The sequence below is a fragment of the Lonchura striata genome, chromosome Z (genome assembly GCF_050655825.1).
Source record: "Lonchura striata isolate lonStrDom1 chromosome Z, ASM5065582v1, whole genome shotgun sequence".
NCBI classification, from domain to species: Eukaryota; Metazoa; Chordata; class Aves; order Passeriformes; family Estrildidae; genus Lonchura; species Lonchura striata.
The window spans coordinates 63,790,009-63,809,583 of NC_140740.1; the positions used below are offsets into that span (position 1 = coordinate 63,790,009).

At 36.6% G+C, this 19,575-nt stretch overlaps 1 protein-coding gene across 14 annotated transcripts in view; it reads left to right on the forward strand.

Annotated features, from left to right (window-relative positions):
• PRUNE2 (prune homolog 2 with BCH domain) overlaps positions 1 to 18,363 on the forward strand; it is a 177,860-nt gene extending 159,497 nt beyond the window's left edge. For 5 of the 14 annotated variants that reach the window (XR_014951409.1, XR_014951416.1, XR_014951406.1 and 2 more), the window contains 6 exons: positions 1,356 to 1,458; positions 4,905 to 5,036; positions 5,195 to 5,281; positions 9,145 to 9,243; positions 9,394 to 11,431; positions 15,384 to 18,363. Coding sequence is in view for 4 of the 14 variants with exons in the window: in XM_085567098.1 (XP_085423224.1) it covers positions 1,356 to 1,458; positions 4,905 to 5,036; positions 5,195 to 5,281; positions 9,145 to 9,243; positions 11,060 to 11,095; positions 11,621 to 11,659; positions 13,144 to 13,191; positions 15,384 to 15,405 (566 nt within the window). In the remaining 10 variants the exon portion in view is untranslated. Of the gene's footprint in view, positions 1 to 1,355; positions 1,459 to 4,904; positions 5,037 to 5,194; positions 5,282 to 9,144; positions 9,244 to 9,393; positions 11,432 to 11,620; positions 11,660 to 13,143; positions 13,192 to 15,383 lie in introns of those variants that run through there. The other 9 variants (XR_014951411.1, XM_085567098.1, XR_014951408.1 and 6 more) reach the window with 9 other exon arrangements.
• The last annotated feature ends 1,212 nt before the right edge of the window (positions 18,364 to 19,575 follow it).

Here is a 19,575-nt window from a genome sequence, read left to right on the forward strand (position 1 = left end):
GTTCTTGTGGATCCTTATCCTCCTCTCTTGAGTGATGGGGGGCAGTATGAAAAGCAGAAAAGGCCTTGGTGCTTTGTGAACACTGCACAGCAATAACAAAAACATCTCTATATTATCAGCCATCTGATTTCAGTGCTAATCAAAACTGCAGCCCCATGCTTGCCCTTGTGAAGAAAGCTAACTCTCTGCCAGCCAAAACTAACACAATTCCAAATAATCTAGCTGAATAATAATATGTGCTGAAAACAGGACTTGAGTTCCAAAAGCACTTTAGGTTTGGATATTGCTCTCTAGTATCCAGAAAGCATTGTAAAAGTCTTAAAAATCTCCTTTTGCAAAGGTTGTTTAAGTGTTAGTATTAGCCTTTCATTTTTGTCATGAAAACATGTTCCTGAGGGCAATTGAAGCTTCCTTCACAAATATTATAATCTCTCCCATAGTATCTGTTTTTTCTAGACTCGAAAGTTTTTTGAGTGCTCTGTCTTCTGTCTCTGCATTGCTAGTGCTATCTACCTACAGCCATTCCTATGGCGTCTTTATAAATTCCCCCCTTATTGCACGTATCCTTTAAGCAGAAATTTCAACTGAAATGCAGGAGTATTTTTTATTTGTTATTTAAGATAAATGCAGAAAATCCATGGCAGCTGCAAAGGGTTGTGGAGAAGATTAGCCAACATTAACCCATAATGAAAAAGAAGCATAATCTTTTGGATAATAAGCAACAGTGCTGGGTCCTGGACTGGTAGTGTTACAGCTTTGAAGATTAACAGCTATCATTAGACAGTGATGCAGCCCAGAGAATGCCAGTATTGGACAACTGGAGTATTGAAGATTAAAAAGTAATTTATACAGAACTTGAAATAAAGGATTTAACTGATCCCCAGGAGCTTTTAAGGGACAGTGGAGTGCAGTCATAATTGTAATGTTCTAAAGCAATTGGAGCTGCACATACCCATTGAGATTGGACTGCAAGACTTTGCCAAACATAATTCAAATTATGCAGGACAACAAACGTAAACTATTTTCTTTAGCCCCTTATTCCTCAGTCTGAGGTGAGCATTTAGTACATGATTGCCACAGAGCTACAATGAACCAGAAGTAGAAGCCTTAGAACACTTTTTTGCAGGTCACTATAAAAAGTTTACTAGTAGTTGTGCTATTTGTGGTTTTTTAGCTGACTATCCAAGTTCCTTATCACTTCATGACAGTTAATACATTTTCAAACATTTGGTATGAAGCATTCTAAGATGATTCAGCAGTAGACATAGAAGCTTTATTACAGGATTTAAAAAAATATATCCTGTTAAAAGCCTTTGACAAAGATAAAAATGTGTTTTCTTTTTTTTTTTCCACAGGATACTATGGTGATGGTCTGAATGCTATCATTGTGTTCGCGGCATGCTTCTTGCCAGACAGCAGTCGAACTGATTACAACTATGTCATGGAAAATCTTTTCCTGTGAGTGATATGTGAGCAATGTGACAGTCTTTTGAGTTAGTTCTCAGAATTATGCAGTGAGAGGTAACCTGTCTTTCCTTAAGAGGCAATTTTGGCTATTGAAAGGGAAGTGACAAGGAAAATAGCAGTTGTAGATAAACTGCTTAATGGAGTGTTATTTTAGTAAACTTTACCTACTCACCTTCCCAAATTAAGGTGTATTTGTGAGGACCAAATATGACTTAGTATTTCTCTAAAAGCCAAGGAGTGCAATATCTTCACCTTGTTGGGTCTACAGTCTTTACACTATTTCAGTAATGACTTCCATGTCTTGCTGTGAACAACCAGCAGGGGCTTAGACTGTTTTTCACTGTTCATTGTTTATTATTGTGATGCATCTCTGAGCATATTTTTAATATATGCTGTCTTGGGTTTAGGAGTTACAGGGACTTTTTTCGACATTTGCTTTTTGAAAACAGGATAAATGGTAATTGCTGACACAAGCATTTCTAACTATGCTTCCTGACTCCAACTGCTTCTGATTCTAAAAGTGAAGCTAAAAGTGGCAGGGGCCAGTTGGCCAGGACACAGATATGGCCACATAACTCTAAATCTATCACAGGAAGATTATTCTTAATAGCAATTGGTTTGGCAGGCCAAAATTTTGAAGGCAACTCTCTCCTGAAGTGCCTTCAGCTACTTCCACTTACAGCTGTTAAAAAAAAAAATCAATCATTCCAATGTTTTCTGTGCTAAAATGCAGTAATTTCTAAAGCCAGCAGGAGACCCAGCCTTTGCCATTTGCAGTGCACAAGGCATTGAGAGCACAGATCCAGGTCTCATTAATGTTCCAGTCGGTGAAGATGCATTTGTTGGCAGCCAGTGCCTTTAACATTGTCTCTATGTGTGAAAATTAAGACTCAGTGTTATAGTTTCTGGTCAGAACAACTGGTATCATTTGCCTGGTAGAGCCTCTAAGAGCTCCATGTCTACAGTAACTGATGCACACAATGCCCAATGATTTAGAAGAGACAAAGGCATTACTTCAGTGGTTTTAACTTGGTAAGTAAGGAACAAAGCTGACTGTAACCATGAGTGACATTCAGTAGTTATTCTTTGTCTTCACCCAAGACCCTTGTTCACATAGAGGTGGTGATAAATTAACTTTGCAGAGAAAGCATTAAGAGCCTTTTCCACATGGCTTAAGAGTATTGCCAAAGTAATTTTGTAAGTCACTTTTTCTGGAGGAGTAATATAAATGTGAGTGCATGTTGGTTGTGAACTTAGATCTTGTTTTAAGGCTTACAGGCAGTTGGCTCTCTCCAAGAAAACAATAAAAAAAGAGTAAGCTCAACTTTTTCTTTCCATTCTAGGTGTGCATGGAATAGAGGGAGTACAACAGTTTGCTAAATATACAGAAACTGATATTTTAAAATATTTTGTAATTCTTTACTATTGAATTATATAGGGATCTGGAGAGACCTGAAAACCACTGAATCTCTTTTTTTATACAGGATGTTTCTGGTAGCATATAAGCTACCTCTAGCTTCTGATTAACAGCTATCCTCAATAGCTCCTTTTCTGTCTGAATTCCTTTCACATTTTCAATTATCTTCTTCCTATTTTTTATATTTACTAATTCTGTAACATTGTCTTTGAAGGGTTGAATTTGGGTGAAAATGCATGAAACAGTTTCTACAGCACATTCTGTAGATAATGCAGAACCACATTTTAAAAAGTCTACTGTTTTATTTGTGGCTGCCTGGAAGTCAGATTAAAGCCAGTCCACTGATTAAAATTTTTTAAAATAATCTCAATTTGAAAAACTATACTGTGTAAACAAAACCAGCATTTTGCTTTTTGAGTGATTCAGTTGTTCTAGTCAATGAAAAACTTTCTATCCATCTTTTCTAATAATGAAAAAATTGCAATTATTATAAAATAATAAGAAATTAGTAGATAGGTAAAATTTGCGAGGGAGCTCTTGCTCCCTTGACATTTTTAGACTGTCGTGTTCCTGAAAAGAACTGAATGTCTTGTAGTATTTTAATACATACTTACACACTTGTACTTACAAACTTGTGTTTCAGTGTTTAAGTGCCTTTAAAGCGCTAGATGTTCTGCCCTGTGGGAACGGCTAATCTTACAACCTGTCAAATAGTAGCTTTGTTGAAACTATTAAATGAAGCTTTATGCATCAGAATGTCCATGCAATCCCTTGCTTTCCTATATCACTGTTAGACATAAGTCTAACTGCTTTTCACTCACGTGTCACTCTTTGACATGTGAGTCAAAACCAGGGAATGCACAACTGCAAGGTAAGAATGAGCAGTGGAATGCATTGAGGAGGTGGTGATTTGGATGGGATTTACCAATGCATGGGACTGGTCTAGTTAACGTTGCCTACTTTATGCCCAGGTAAAATACCACTCTCTGGTGAGAACTAGATTTCCTACAATTCTTCTAAAGACATTGCATCCAAAGGAATTTAAGGGTAAGATTAAATTGTGAGGCATTCCCATACAACTGTGAAAGGAGCCATTATGCTTAGGGATAAAGTTGCCTTTTGTACTGAGTGCACTCAGGCATTCAGGTTTTTAAGGTGTGACTTGTGGTTTTGCATTCTAGTTTTTACAGAGGCACACCTTGAGGCTGATAGTAGAGAGAGCAATTTGAACTGTTTCAAACTGTTTCATCATTCCTCTGATGATCAGCTCCAAAATGGGGTAGGGACTGAGTGGATCATCTGCATAGATAGTCCCAAACAAGAATTTACAGCCATCTTCTTACTTGAATGAGCAGTGTGCTCTTCTAGGTACAATGCATTTGACCCCAAGAGCACTGTCTGATAATGGGTGTTGGGAGTGTTTTGCTCACAAAATGATGTCTTGGAGTTCTCTGTTCCATCACATGTCAGGTTGATGGACAGGTTTTCTTGGGCTTGAGTGTCTAAGTATTTGTATTTTGCAATCACAGACTCAATAGCAGGAGTGTAAGGATCACATGAAGTATAAACAAGTATCTTCTGACGAATTTTATTACTGCATTGAACAAACTTGGTGATTAGAATAGTGAATTGAAGTTTCTCAAGAGTTAATTTCAGAAATTCCTAGGACTTCACATGATGTCATGTTCTCCCTTGCAAAATCTCCTGATTTAATTACTTTCTAAGAAAAAGCAAATTCACCAGTGATAATTGAAAACTCACTACGAAACTCTGTTATTGTAAGGAAGCCGTATATTTTTTAAGTTTTGAAGATACAGGTAAGACTGTGTTTTTCTAGCTGTGTATCTACAGGTACAGTGGTGATCAGTGCTAAATGTTTGCATTTGTTTAAAGGAAAAGAGAAGTCTGTATTGTCATAAAGTGTTCAATCTGCCTTCATTTGTTCCTAATAGCCTGATTTAGTTTGGGCTCAATTAGATAGTGTACAGTATGTGCTCACTGACATCTGTACTTTTATCAGATATGTAATCAGTACCTTAGAGTTGATGGTAGCTGAAGACTATATGATTGTCTACTTGAATGGAGCAACACCTAGAAGAAGGATGCCTGGATTGGGTTGGATGAAAAAATGTTATCAGATGATTGATCGACGGTAAGTAGTGTTTTCCTGTCTGACCCACAGCTGTTCTTTTAAACAGTGTCCATTTCTGTAACTCTTCTGTGTGTCAGAGTTTAGTGTATATGATCTTCCTGTATCTTTTGTGTTTTTTTCTGTTTTTCTAAGAAACTGTTATTACTTTTTTTACTTAGATTACGGAAAAATTTGAAATCATTTATAATTGTTCATCCGTCATGGTTTATCAGGACAATTCTGGCTGTAACACGACCTTTTATAAGGTATGTAGTAAATACCTGTGATTTTCTATGTCCTTGAGAATACATAAGCACCCTAAATCATCTACAGTGGCTGTTAATTTTTCACTGAATAGTGCTCATTTTATAGCTCATGTTTGGGTTTTGGAAGTTGAATTATACTTTCCAAAGGTGAATAGGGGAAAAAAAACGTGATTCATATGAGTATCTTGTTGAAGAAGTCACAGGCATAGTTTTCTAAACCTGTATGTGTACATACTGAGAATTCGGTTTCTTAAAATAGTCTTTGTTCAGAATCCAGGTAAAAGGCATATAGAAAAGGAGAGTGCATATAATTATAATCACCTTATTTTAAAAATCCTGGCTACGGAACAAGATTAGGTTACAGTTCTGGGTTTTTAAAATATCATTGCTGCTTGTAGCTCATACAAGAGGAAGTGCCTGCATCCTGAGGTGTTTGAATGCATTTGGCTTCAAAAACATCTATTGCTGTCAAAAATAATGTTTTGATTGGTAAAACAATTTTAAAAAATTACCAACTTCAAAGACCTCACACTTACTGCAGAAGATAGGGGAGTATGCAATCAGGGAGAGCACGCTGACAGATGTTATAAAAGAGTTGCTTCAGGCAAGAGAAGAAGTGTCATCTACAAAAGCCACACGAAGAATGGCTTATGTTGTGACAGATCTCAGGGGGTTCTGCTCACAGTCTGCAGGTGAAGACACTCGAGATCTCATGTCCCAGGGTGCTCTGTCCTGATTGGGTTGAGGAAGCACATCAATTATCCCATTGCTGCCAAAGTGCAACACACAGAATGTCATAAAAGAGGCTTCTTTCTAGATGTGGTATCTTAAAGACCAAGCTGAAAGTTACTATTCAAAAGACCAGAGTAAAAGGGAAACAATAATTGGAATTATCAACACTACTTACAAGGATATGCGGAGTTTGCATTTGATACCTGAGATATTTCTGTTGCCATCCTACTTTGTTCCAGAAATGACAGTTTGGTCTTTTTTAAAAGTCATGTCTGTTTCAATTCATTAGTCATTTATTCAAAGTAGCCATATTAAGCAGCAGTGATTAGAGGTTTTTCATTGCAAAACAGGAGAAAATGTTCACTCTAAATAGTTTGGCAAATCAGATTAGCAATGCAGAACTAGACACACTAGAGACCATCTCAGCCAGGTAGACTGAGTCTTGGTGCAAGAAGAGGGTGAAGGGCAAATAGAAGCTGAAAAAGATGGTCAGAACACATGGCTGGTGTGACTTTTGTGGAGGATGACATGAGCTATTTGGACCTTTACCAAGGACAGAACATGATGAGTTCCCTTCCCTTCCTTCAGGAGGTAAGGAGATAAAAGCTTGATTGGATTGAAAGCCAGTAACTGTAGCTTAGTTTGCTAGCCCTCAGCCTAAACCCATGACAGGCACAGTGGGAATGTTAGAGTGAGAAATGCATTGGCCACAAGGCAAGCAGAGATTTCCATGAGATAGCTAAAGGCAAGCAACATAATTTTAATTGTATATCAGCTAAGGTCTGTGGCTAAACAGTAGAAATCAAAAGCCTTGAAAGATTTGAATGGTAAGGGGCAGTCAAGACACTGAGTGTGGGCTACCCTCAATTCTACCTCAGCTCTATCTTTTTTCTACCTCAAAAACTGGCAAGATAATTTGGTGGAGTGTGGGACCCATCTTGACTGACAACGAATTGAAGAACTAGAGTTAGCAGATATAGATCTTAGATACTTTTTTATAACCCTTATAGATATTCACACCAAAAATTATTTGAGCTGTGTTAGGAAAGAAGTTAGATTTCTAAGGGTTTTTTAAGTGTGTGTGAAACATACTTGGCATTTGATGGAAATAATTAAAATGATGGAAAGTTACCACTATTGGCAACATGCTTTCCCTAAGTCTGAAAGAAACTGTCTGGGATGCCCATACACTGACTGAAGGAATTAGAAATCAGTCACTGTAGTGGAATTAGTGGAATTAGTGGACCCAGAAGAATTCTCAGGAGGAAAAACTACCCATTGAAAGATTTTTTAGTCCCTTCCCACCGTCTTTAGAAGCTTACGATTGGCTTGCAGTTTGCCAGGTTACTTTAGATGGCAATGATGATGCTGCAGACTATGATTAACAATTTGGATAAAATGCTAAGAATCTGTATGTTACTGTGCTTTGACTGGACACTCATGGGTGATGCATCTAAAATGTGACCAGTCTGACCCAGTGTGTGTGCCTAGTGATGCTCATTGGGTACAGGGACAAATTACAATAAATGAGCTTAAACAGGTGTTCACAGCACCTTCATGTATTCCTGTTCCAGTTTTCTCACTAGGCATTATTAGGAAGATACATCTGTTGAGGGGAGTGGCAGCAACTTTCTGCTCAGAGCTATTTCAGAGCTTCATGTTGCCTGGCTGTACCTGCAGGTCAGCAGTAAATAGAAAGAATATGTTCTGTTTTTCAAGACCTACACTTAACATATATAGTCAGTATGAGTTTGCACTATTACTGATTTTATAAGACAATCTAAATAAAACCAAAGCTAAATGTGAAAAATTGCTTTATAAGCCAAATGAGAAAGATTTCTTGCTTGTAAGCTCACACTTAACAATTAACTTAGGTTAGACAAGTAAATAGCCTTGTGTTTTAAGCATGTTTTCTGAACAATTTAGCCTTTTTTCCAAGCAATCATTTTACAAGCACAAAAAGTGAATCACATAGCACAACTGAAATAAACACATTTTTTGTCATAGAAAGGCACTGCAGTAAGAATATACACAATCAGATCTGTGCTTTTCTGAATAAATGATGAAATTCATTTTTATTGTGTTTGATTGAGAATTGGTGTAAAATAGAAATACTAAGTCATCACACTCCCTTGATGACTGTCTTTATGATTATATCCATATCAAGTAATGCTTCCCATCTCTTTTTACATTTAAGTAATTTCTAAGGGATTTGAATATTTTCCAAATTTTTGCACATCTCCTTCTAACTGTAAAACCATAAAACTTATCACATTGTCTAATATATAAGCATTACAATTTATATTGTTGGCTTAATAATGTGATTCAGGTAGGCTCATGATCAACTGTACTGTGTTAAGATATGGTTATTAACATTATTAGAGAGATGATTCTGTCTGAGTTAAGGTGCAAAACAAGGCCATATGCTGAAGTCAATAGCAGATACTTTTATTTAGCAGTAATTGTGAGGGAGAGATAGAAAGAAATAGAGTGGGTGGGAGGAGAGGTGAAAGAACATGACAAACGCAGACAAACCAAGTAGAAAAAATATAATCACTCCATGATTCTGATTCTCTTTGGTTCTCTTCTTCTGCTCTTCTTGGTGATGAGGTTTCCAGTCTTGTCAAAGTTATGGTCACTGTCTTCACTGAGTGGGGGAAGCCCGTAAAACACAGAGTCCATTGCATTTATATTCAGTCAAGTTCAGGTGGGAATGCCCAGGTACCTTGCCTTCTAAGATGTCAGAGCTGCCTCTTATGTGAGTGAAGCTGAGTCGTTTATGTTCCACCAGTTGTGTCAGGGATGAATACCTTCATGCTCTGTGTGAAAGTCCTGGTTCTTCCCCGCAGGGAAGTTTTCACACCTGAGCCATTATGTCAGAGAGGATTGGCATGTTAAAAATTGTTATCCCACCTCACAGGGCTTGCTTCTTACCAGCCTTATTTAGCTGTGACAGGTGGATCGTTTGAGTCATTAATCATTAACAGTCCCGTCTCTCAGTGTGTAATTGAAATATGAATATCCAAATGCTTAATTATTTAATACATTTAATACATTTCTTAATTTGATTTTAGCATGTCTTAAAAAATTGAGGGGCAAAGTCAATTAATACTTATTTTTCTGTGTTACAGCTCTAAGTTCAGCAGTAAAATACAGTATGTCAACACGTTGGCAGAGCTTCATGAGATGATTCCAATGGAATATGTGCATATACCAGACAGTATTGTCAAGTAAGTGATGTACAGTAGCTTGTTCTAATGTAAACTATTTCCACAAACTGATAATAATGTTAAAGACTGTAAGAAAAACAGAAAGCACTTTCCTACTGTTCTTAAAAATTATTATATATTATTCCTCAAACATTTCACTGTCAAACTCAGAGCAGGAGACCACCTTGTAATGGGAACACAAACCACAATAAATATTTACTTCCAGGTGAGTGGGAAAATTGTTTGGCCTTTCTTGAGATACCATCTATGCCATATTTTTTCAAACTTTTACCTCTATTTAAGTGGAAGTATTTTCGAGTTTTAGTCATGCAGAGTTTTTAGCAGAAATGTTAATTAAAAGATAGCCTATTCAACAGAATACTAGTGAAATTCTGTGTTTACTGGTCCTTGCCTTGTCAGTTCTTGTGGTTAAATTCACAACTGCTGAAAGACAGTTTCTTAGTTCTTGCTGCTTATGTGAAGAGTTTTCTTAAATGCAGGCATTTCCAAAGGAAAATATCTGTTTAAAAATTGTAAGAAGTTGATTGGCATTGCTCTCCTCAACTGACTTTTTTTCAGACCTGAAAACAACAAAAAAAGTGGTATACCAAGACTGAAAGCATGACTTAAAAAATACATGGTTTTCATGTAGTTGGTATTAAAAAGATGTTCTGTTCAGGAATTAATTTCTCTAAATTGTTCTCTTTAGTGTATGTCCCAGGTTTTGAATAGCCAGTTCTAGAAGGTAGTTTGAAGAGTAGATGTGCAAGTATGATTGTATTTTCATTCTGACTGGTCAGTGACTGCTTTTGAAGTTGTCATAAATCTCCTCAACCCAGGCAGGATTTTTCACAACTGTTTCACAGTCGTTGTAAAGCAATTTCCTTTGTCAAGCTGGTGGTGCAATTCCAGGGAGCAGATGGGAAGCTCAGGTCTGGCAATAGCAGTTGTGAAGTAAAATCAGGGGCATAGAGACTTTCACTCAGGTTCATTTGCTTCTGTAACTTCTTTAGAGGTGAAGGGATGATAAGAATGTGGAGCACAGGCTGTTGGTCAACTGACAAAGAGTTGTCCATAATATTCTAACATATCTAACAAATTTTCTTCTAGTTCCTGTAAACATTTTAGTTTCTTATGGTTTCCTTTGCTAGAAACCTTACCATTACTGTCTAACCTCAGAGCATTTCTGTCTGTTTCCTTGCTGTGTTTTACTGTTAAAGTGTGGCAGTACACACATCGATGTTGCAGACATGTTTTCTTCCCTGTAAAAAATTAAAAATGTTTGAAAAGTTCATTCACCTCTCAGACCAAAGGTAAAGTGATCACAGCAGTAGTACCAAAGAAACTTCGGTACTTAAAGAGTTTTAGGGTAATGCCTACTTCATATCATCAGCAGCCCGATGAGAGATTATGATTTTGCTGAAAAAGACAGACCTGAAAAGATGACAGTTGCACCCATTGGTGGCAAGCATTTCAAGATACTGTAATAAGAAAATTTAGTGGCTGTGTGCATTCAAGGCATCTGTGAGTGGCTCTTCCCATACTGCAAGGGAGAAGAGCAGTGTTCAGTTCATAGCTTCCCTTCTTCTTCAAATTCAGAGAGATTCGTATGGAAAAATACAACTCATCTTTTGGTTTCATAATTGCTCCATTGCCAAGAACAAGCATTCCACCTATGGGCAAGAAAAATTCCACCTTTAGAAAGTACATAGTGTTATGCCAGAATTTGGGTTATGTGATTTTCTTCGTAATTTTCAGTGAAGCATAATACAATATTGATTGTTATATATGAACTTGTACATCTTTTCTCTTCCTTCATTCACTCTTATCTTGTAAGGTATGATGAAGATAAGTGTATTAAGAGAAGAATGAGGTAAAACTTGCTTTCTAGCCCATGCTGCTGCTCATAATAGAGTGAATCTGTGTGACAGCCTTTCACCTGCAGGTGACCTCAACAGCTGAATGAGAGAAGACTTGCAATGACATGACATCTTACTTTCCCCTTCAAGCTGTTGAGATCAGCCTCCCTTGCAAATAAAACTCACTGAACTGTAAAATGTCCTTGACTTGGCCCAGGCTGCAGCTAGTTTAACATTACCTGATAGAGCAACTGAATGCTTTCAGCTCTGTCCACTGGGCATGCCTCAGACCCCTGCTGCTTCTCTGTCTCTGCCTCCAAGTGAGCTAAATAAGGACTTACAAATTTAAGGTGGGTTGAGCACAGGGATAAATGGTATCATACTGAACTGAAGAGCTTTAGAGTTAGCCTTAAATCATACTGGGTGCCTATTACAAAAGCATGTAGTGTATTTGTTCTTTGCTCTGCTATTGCTCTGCTTCACTCTTACGCTCTGCTTGCTTCTCTGTTTCTTTATATCAATAACTTTTACTCATGCAGACTGGATGAAGAGCTGAGGGAAGCTTCAGAAACAGCTAAGTAAGATAGCTTTCAGCTGAATCCTGGCATTATATTGTTTCACAGGAATAGCTTGAATGCAGTAGTACATTGTGTTTGATACAATACGCAGCTTGTAGTTTCAATTACTGTGTTGGTAAGTTGCCCCATTTGAGAATTTACTTCCCCTCTCACTGCTTTTGTACTGCTGGATCTCAGTAATAAATAATCATACCCTTCTACTATAAAATTTTTTTTGCTGTGTTTTTGATGATTGTTTCTGTAGTCATGGGAATGACTAAAATCACATACTCCATTAAAATGGATCATTAAACATTTTCTACTCTTCCCCTCTTATGTTGTATTGATATGGTTTTTAAGAGGTAGTTCTTTCTAGAATTTTTTTTTTTTACAGTTCACTAAATCAGGGTTAGCTATCTCAGTTATGGTAGGTATATAAATTCTTCTTTCTTCCCAATGCTAGCTGGATAGGCTGGGGAATTAATACTTGATAATAATATTATTTTGTCTATGGTTACTTAATAAACCAGGGGCAGGTAATGATCAGATACTTTAAAATGATAATTCTGTGCTTTGACTTCAATAATATGTGGTAGTATGGTGTAGCGCACCAAAGAAATCCTTAAGTGCACAGTCCTTGACTCACTGAGCAAAGCTTTAGGAAGTGTACAGTGCACTTTCCTCATGTGAGTATTGTACACAAAATTCCTGAGCAGGAGTCTCTGTCTGTTGGTTCTAGTATAACATTCTCCCTTGCAGTTTTTGTAACTAAAGATTTTTGAGTTTTGAAGTTTCTTTCCAGTCACCTTCCTTTTGCTTAAACACTTCAAGGTTTTCAACTTACAGTTTCTTCTTTGCTGTACTTTTTCCCAAAGTTCCTTCTTTTGCAATACACATTTTCCTTCAGTTCTTCTAAGGTTAGTTTCTAAAACAACCACAGAGAAATATCTAAAACACTGGCCACTGCTTTTTGATTTTAGGAACTAGCCCTGCCTCAGAAGCAATAATTTCACATAAGTAGTTACCTGATACCAGCTCATTATTTTGTTAAACTAAAAGGCCTAGCCACCTTTGAAATGCAACTTCTATCCCTTCTGTTCAAACATTTTCAAATGCATTGTATATGTGACAATGAGAACTCTGTGGAAAAAAGGCTGCTTTCTTGTTATTCCATTTAAAATAGTAGAGGCAGCAGTGTAGCACGTGAAAGGGGAATGAAATATTCATATGAGGTATCACTGATTATTGTTACTGTTGGATGTATGAGATCACTGTAGTGCATTTCCCTTCCCCAACTTAAAGAAATGGTTTAAAAATTTGTTACTCAAACTTATGTGTATTGTGGGCACTAAGATCCCTACATTCTAAAAACAACATTTGTGTGTTTGTGTTGTCAAGATACTCACTACAGTTAGTTATTACATCCCCAAATTTGAAGTTATATTTTAAAAGATAAATAAATCAACACAGAAAAAATGTTTACTCATCTTTTTCCTTGTATCCAGAACTAGCTGCCTCTCAAATGATCCAGAAATGGCTTCAGTGGAGCAGGAGTAAGAATTTATGCCTAATACTGTCTTTACATTTTAACATTACTTTACAACCATACTGCTAGAAACTGAGGCTGGGTAGACTCCTTAAAGCTTTTTTTGAGACCCAGATACTTTTATGGTAATATTCAGGAACAACATGGTACAAGCAGACAAAGCATTGAAGCTTTGTTGTATTTATATTTTATATACTTTATATATGTATTATATACTGAAGATTCGTTATATTTGTGTTGCATTGGAAATGTGTTTGAAGTGTCCTTAACAATTTCCAAGCAGGGAGAGATAAAATTGTTAGCCTGAGGATATTCTGATTAATTTATATTAAAAACATTTAGAAAGAGTGCTGTGTGATCACAGTGAAGATGGTTCCATGCATTATCCAAAATTTTAAATTTGTTTTTCTCATTCAAAGATTAAAAAGTCTTACATTTTACTTTGATTTCTGGGCCATAATCTTAACATGTGCCTTCTCTTTGCTTTACTGCTTCTCAGCTTATTTCATAATTATTTTCCTGATTAAATCTCAAGCATCTTCATCTTTTCCTTTCAAAGACGGATTTGTTCCCTTGGAAATGGGAATGTGTCAGTCCTCTGGTATGCTGTTGCTCTGTCTGATACCATAACTATAGTATGTAAATGGAAAACCCTGCAGTGCTGCTCTTCCTGTTGATCAGTGGGAGTGTTTATAGGCACAGTGTGTCACAGGAGTGCTGACAGTTCCTTGCTGAAGCAGCGTGTCAGGAGAGGCAGCCCTGCAGCAGTGTGTGTGTCCTGGCCAGCGTGACAGGGCAGAGGGATTGAGGCTCTGCTCTCCCTGCCCTGACGGGTCTGTAGAAATACGCTGTTGTCTCACGCTGTACAGGAAATACTCTATAGTGAACCTGAATCGTCAGCAAAAGATTCCATCAATAACATGAGTATCAGTAGACAGGTAAATAATTAGAAATGTATGTAGCAAAAAGTTGCATAAACAAATTGAAGCTTTGGGTTTCACTTTTTTTTTAAAAAAAGTGTTCTAGTAAGTTATCACTCTGTCATACCTTATACACAGGTTAGAACCATTAGCTAAATTCCTAATTCCTGAACTGGTTGACATTATACCTCATCTCTTTTTCCTCAGACACTGTTTTATTCTATGATGAGTTAATATGAGAACTGTTTTTCAAAGTAAGAACAAAAGATGACATAAGAACAAAAAATGACATGTTAAAAAAAAACAGCATGTTTGTGTATGGTTTTGACCTTTTGTGGCTTGAACAACTTTCCTGTTTTTCTCAAATAATAAGCTGGGCAGCAAAAAGCAATATGAGAAGAGAATTCATATTTATGTTAATAAATATAGTTAAGGCCAAATTAATGTTAATTCATGGCATTTATTTTCTCTGCATAAATATGAATCTGTCTTCAGAAGTGGCAGTAATTTTCCTGTGACCATATCCCTTATTTCTTGTGTCATTTCTTTAGGAAATAGCATTCTGTGTAAATCCCTTCACTCTGAGAACAGCAGTTTTACACAGACTTTTTTTCCGAATGCTTTCTGCTGAAGCGCCTTTGGAGTCTGCCCAGCACTAGTTTGCTCCTGTTGTTCCTTTCATTTTGTTCCAAAGGCTTGTGTCTATTGTCATGCTCCCTTGTGTTCTCTTTTGTTCAACTCCTCACACTTCTTCATGACTTTAAAAGAAATATTGGGAAATAATTCATAGTGGAAGAGCCATTGTGTAACAGTTCATAAATATTGAGGAAACTTTGAATTGTGTTTTACTTAAGGAAGACTGTATCTTGAGGTAACATTTATGTAGTATTCTAAAGACTACTTTCAAAGTTTTTGAGGACATATGCTTTGCACTAAGTAGCAAAACTGTACTCTTAGGAACATTTTTAGGTGTACCATTCCTCCCACACTGTTGTTTCATTCCACCAGTGGATCTCCCCCCACCTGATACACTTCAGATTGGAATTGCTGAAAAAGTAGTTGTTCATTTCAATAAAACAGAAACAGAATTTACTAAGATGTGTACCTTCATAGATGTACATAGGCTATAAGTTATTTCACACTGCTGTATTTAAGTAAATAATAAGGATATTCGACACTTTGTACAATCTCAGGACTGGGGAAATAACTAGTTCTATGTTATTAGAGCACTCATTAATTTTTTGTTGTTGTTCTTTGTCATTTTGTCTTTAATAAATAGCATCGACATGACCCTGAAATGAGAAGCGTCGTTGCCAGGCATTTGAAGAAGAGAGTTCACATGGATTTTCATCACCCAAACAATCACGACCATGCTGTACAATAAGTGATTTGGTCAATTGTGTTTGATTTATAAGTTTCCCCTGTCATTCAGCAGTTCAAGAAGACCAAAAGGGCCAGTCCTATGGCCATGGAAACAGCAGAATTTTGGGTCCTGGTAATTTTTGTTGTTTTCAGAAGCAGTTTTCATTAGGAAGGCTATGTCATTGAGCATTGGTTTCTCTGTGTGTGCCACTTCTGTTTAAAAGGATACCATTTTACCGACAGTGTGCCTCATGAATAGGTCAATGACAATGGGGATTTTTAAATTTTTGTTTTCAACATATTACTGTTTATGCATAGCTGAACCAATAGTCATTGTTACAATAAGTGTTAGTTTGCTTGTGTCACAGAGCAGCAGCAACTTTACTGTTTAAAAATAACTTTAGAAATTTGTCAGGACTTTCTTGAATTTGACAGGCCATATTAGATCAGGCTTTTGGCAGCCTGTCATGGTGAAGGGTGTCCTGCTCAAGGCAAAGGGACTGGAACTAGATGATTCTTAAGGGCCCTTCCAACTCAAAGTATTCATGCTTTTATGAATTTGTGTTTCTTCAGGTCTGAAAAGTCTTTCCATCTTCATTAAGTGACTTTTTTATTTGATCAGAGAAAAGTGTGATATACTAAAAAATAATAATTAGCTTCGTTATACTTCCCAAGGATGAAAGAGTAACTGAAATTAATTTTATTTTAATAATTTAGTTTAGTATATTTATTTTAGGCATAATTTCCTAGAAGCATCTAATCCTGTAAATTACTTTCATATATTCTAAAATCCTTGGGGCATTAATTTATTGCTGCTTTTTAAGTCTGTTTCTTCCAGAACACTTTTTTTAAAGTTACAAGCCTTCAAGTGACATCCTGTTTCCAATTGTAAAGGTTATTAATTCTCTGAATATGACTCAAATACTATTTCGTACTAGGAGCTGAAAGCTGGGAGTCATACTCATTTGTTAGGAATATTTGTTAAAATCTTGCCCCAAGTGTTTCTATTAGATAAAAAAATAAGTCTTATATTGGTATTTATTGTCTGTGTCACAGAACCCACCAGTAAAAACATAAAAGGGGAAAAACCATAAACATCTTTTGTTTGCTGGGGTCCTATTTCTTTGCACAAAAGATAATGTAATAAGTCCTACTCCTTCCTGGGAAATAGCTTTATTTTCTCAGATCATGCGTTTACAGGAGTGTGCAAATCAGTTATCTAGTGATTTCTGTTTGTCTGCTTTAAAAAGACGAAAGTCAAGAAAACAACAAATGTTTTCTTTTACTATAATGAATACATATAGGCACTTTCCAAACCTGTTGACTTGCCTGCCTTTTGGGAAGTCCTAACCGAAGTCTTATTATTAGATACTCTCTGAAATATTATTTTTTCGCAAGATTCTTTTATGCCCTAGAATTACATCTGTGCATTCTTTACTTTGTAAAGAAATCAGACATAATAATTTAAGATAAGTTTCACCTTATTAGTATGGTCTAACTGTAGTCCTGTTTTCAGTTCAGAATTATTGATGAAGCAGAAAACAAGCAAAGAAAGTATTTATTGGAGCATTAAGTTTAAGCAGACACAGTAGAGCCTGAGCCTGCATTTTTTTCAGCAGGATCTAAACTGAAAATTCTCTTCTGTCTTTCATTTAAAGTTTGATTTTTTTTTTTGTGGTTTGCACATTTCCAACTCTGTCAGTTTCTGTCTTGTATTTGCAAGGTAGCCTGCAGTGAAGCAGGTGTCTGTCATTGTGTGCGTATTTGTTCAGCTGCCGTAATGAAGACTGACAAAATTGTCAGAAAGGCAGAAGAGTGCTTTCTTACTGGCCAGCATGAAATGCAAAATACGTGCCCTCTGCTCTGTGCTGGTATGTCTGTCTTACTTTCTAGTCTTCTGTATCACATCCTTCTGTCAGTTCCTGTAAATTTTCACAAAGGAAGGGCCTAATCCTGCTGACCATTGTTGCTGCTCTGTAACCTTGTCCTAAACTAGGGTCTGGTAGTCTCAACCTTTTCTCAGATATTTGAATCCTGGCTTGTGTTTGCCTTATAAAAGTGCTGTCACTTAGTATATTGGGGATAATGTTTTATGTACAGATTAATATTTGTATTGACTTCCATATGCTAATTAAGCTTCATTAAGATCTAAACTATTAAAAGCATTTAGTAGCATGAAGTTGCACCTTTTGTAGAGCTGTAGTTGAAGTCTTAGGACAAGCCACATGACCTGTGTTACACAATAGATGAGAAAAGTTTCCACTAGAAGAAAAGTTCACCACAAAGTAGAGGTTCAGCACAAATCTTCATTCACGCTTTGAGACCAATCTGGGGTATAAGAAATTTGTGATTTTAATGGTGGTTGTCAGCTCAGAGTTGAATTTAATTCTGTTTACTTTGTGTGAAATTACTAAGCAGCAAAGTTACAAATTAATATGATTATTATGGGCAGAATAATGGTGGCAGCCTGAGATGAAGGGAACTTGTTTAAGCCAGATGGCACATTAAAACAAAATGGGACATTGAAATGATAGTTAAAAAATGATTGCAGGATCAAAGTGTGGTTATCTTTGCTTATTAATATATTTTGAAAAGTTTTTTAATGTTATGATAAGGCAATTCTGTGTTATACTAACAATAACATATCAATATTACTAAATCAGTAGTTTGTTGAAAGAGAAATATAGTACATATAATTGCACAGATACAAGCTTTTATATATGGATTTTTTCTACTGTGTATCAGAGTGCTCAGATGAAATATAAATTAGTAGTTGCAATTTTTTTGTTAAAATACCTATGCTGACTTAAATTATAGATTAAGCAATAGAAGGATATCTAATAGCATTGTATGGATATATATACACCTATGAATCAGAAATAAAGAATTGCAACCCACCACTGGACATATTTCCTTTCAGCTCCAAATTGCAGGGTTTTTTATTCCCTGGGTACATGGAAACACTTGATTGGTTTAGGTCACTTCTTTGCCTAGTTAGAAATACTTTGTTTTATTTTGCATTCCCTGTATGTCCATCCAAAAACTGAAATGGAGTAAATTATGTGTCTCATGGTATTATTCCCCATCTCCATATATTAAAATCCTGGCTTTGTTGATATTATCAGTATTGTTCCTGAAAGAAAGCAGAAGGAACTCTTTTAAATTTCTTTCTAATTTTGCTGTGCTATTATATAAAATCAAATCCACAGATAGTCCATCTGATATGTCAGAAAGGCAAAAGCTACAGGGCAGAAGGAGGTTGGCTGTGAAACCACCCTGAGCAGGTTAACAACCCAATTGACTTCAGTGACGGAAGGGGTCAGAGCTGCTGGTGGACATGGAGTCCTCTCACCTGCCTGGTACATTGTGCCTACATGCCACTCTACATCTGTGTCAGGTGGACAAATTTGTACTTCCACTAAGTAAACCTGGCTGATTCTTGGAGCTATCTTGATCATTATCCAATGGGGCACCAAATACAAGAGCAAAAAGGATGAGCTGTGGCTTCTTAATTGCCACCCACTTGAAAGCAGTTCTGTGAGTGCTCCTAGACCTTTTCAGAGTCAAAGCTGGACTAAACAAACCTTTCATACTTGTTGAAAATAAGTTTCTTGACTTCTGATAGGTTTGAAGATTTATCAGTGTTTACCTAATTACCAGTTTAAGTGTAAGAAGTGACCCTCAATTTCTACTAGTGGGAATAACTGACAGGTCAGATTGTGTTAGCTTGTGCAGCCAAATTTATTTATTTTTAGAAACAGGAGGGTTGTCCCTGTATTGCCTGGCACAGATGAAGCCAATTGAGCAAGTATCAGGAGATCAGCAGTTTTACTTCTCATTTGCTGTCCAATTCCTCCAGGCATGCAATCCCTCTGTTTTGCAAAATGCAGCTACCATGCAGACAGTTACCTCCTATGCTCAGGAGAAAACCAGAGAATTGCACTGTGAAGTTAAAATATCAGCTGTTCCTGTTTGCACTGTCACGACTTATAGTTCTGTAGTCCTTGCTTGACAAAAGGCCAAACACTACTAAATACAACCTGTCCTCCCAAAAAATTACTTTGCAGAGGTACTGAAGTCTCTTCAAAAATTATGTGCTTGGTTCTTAC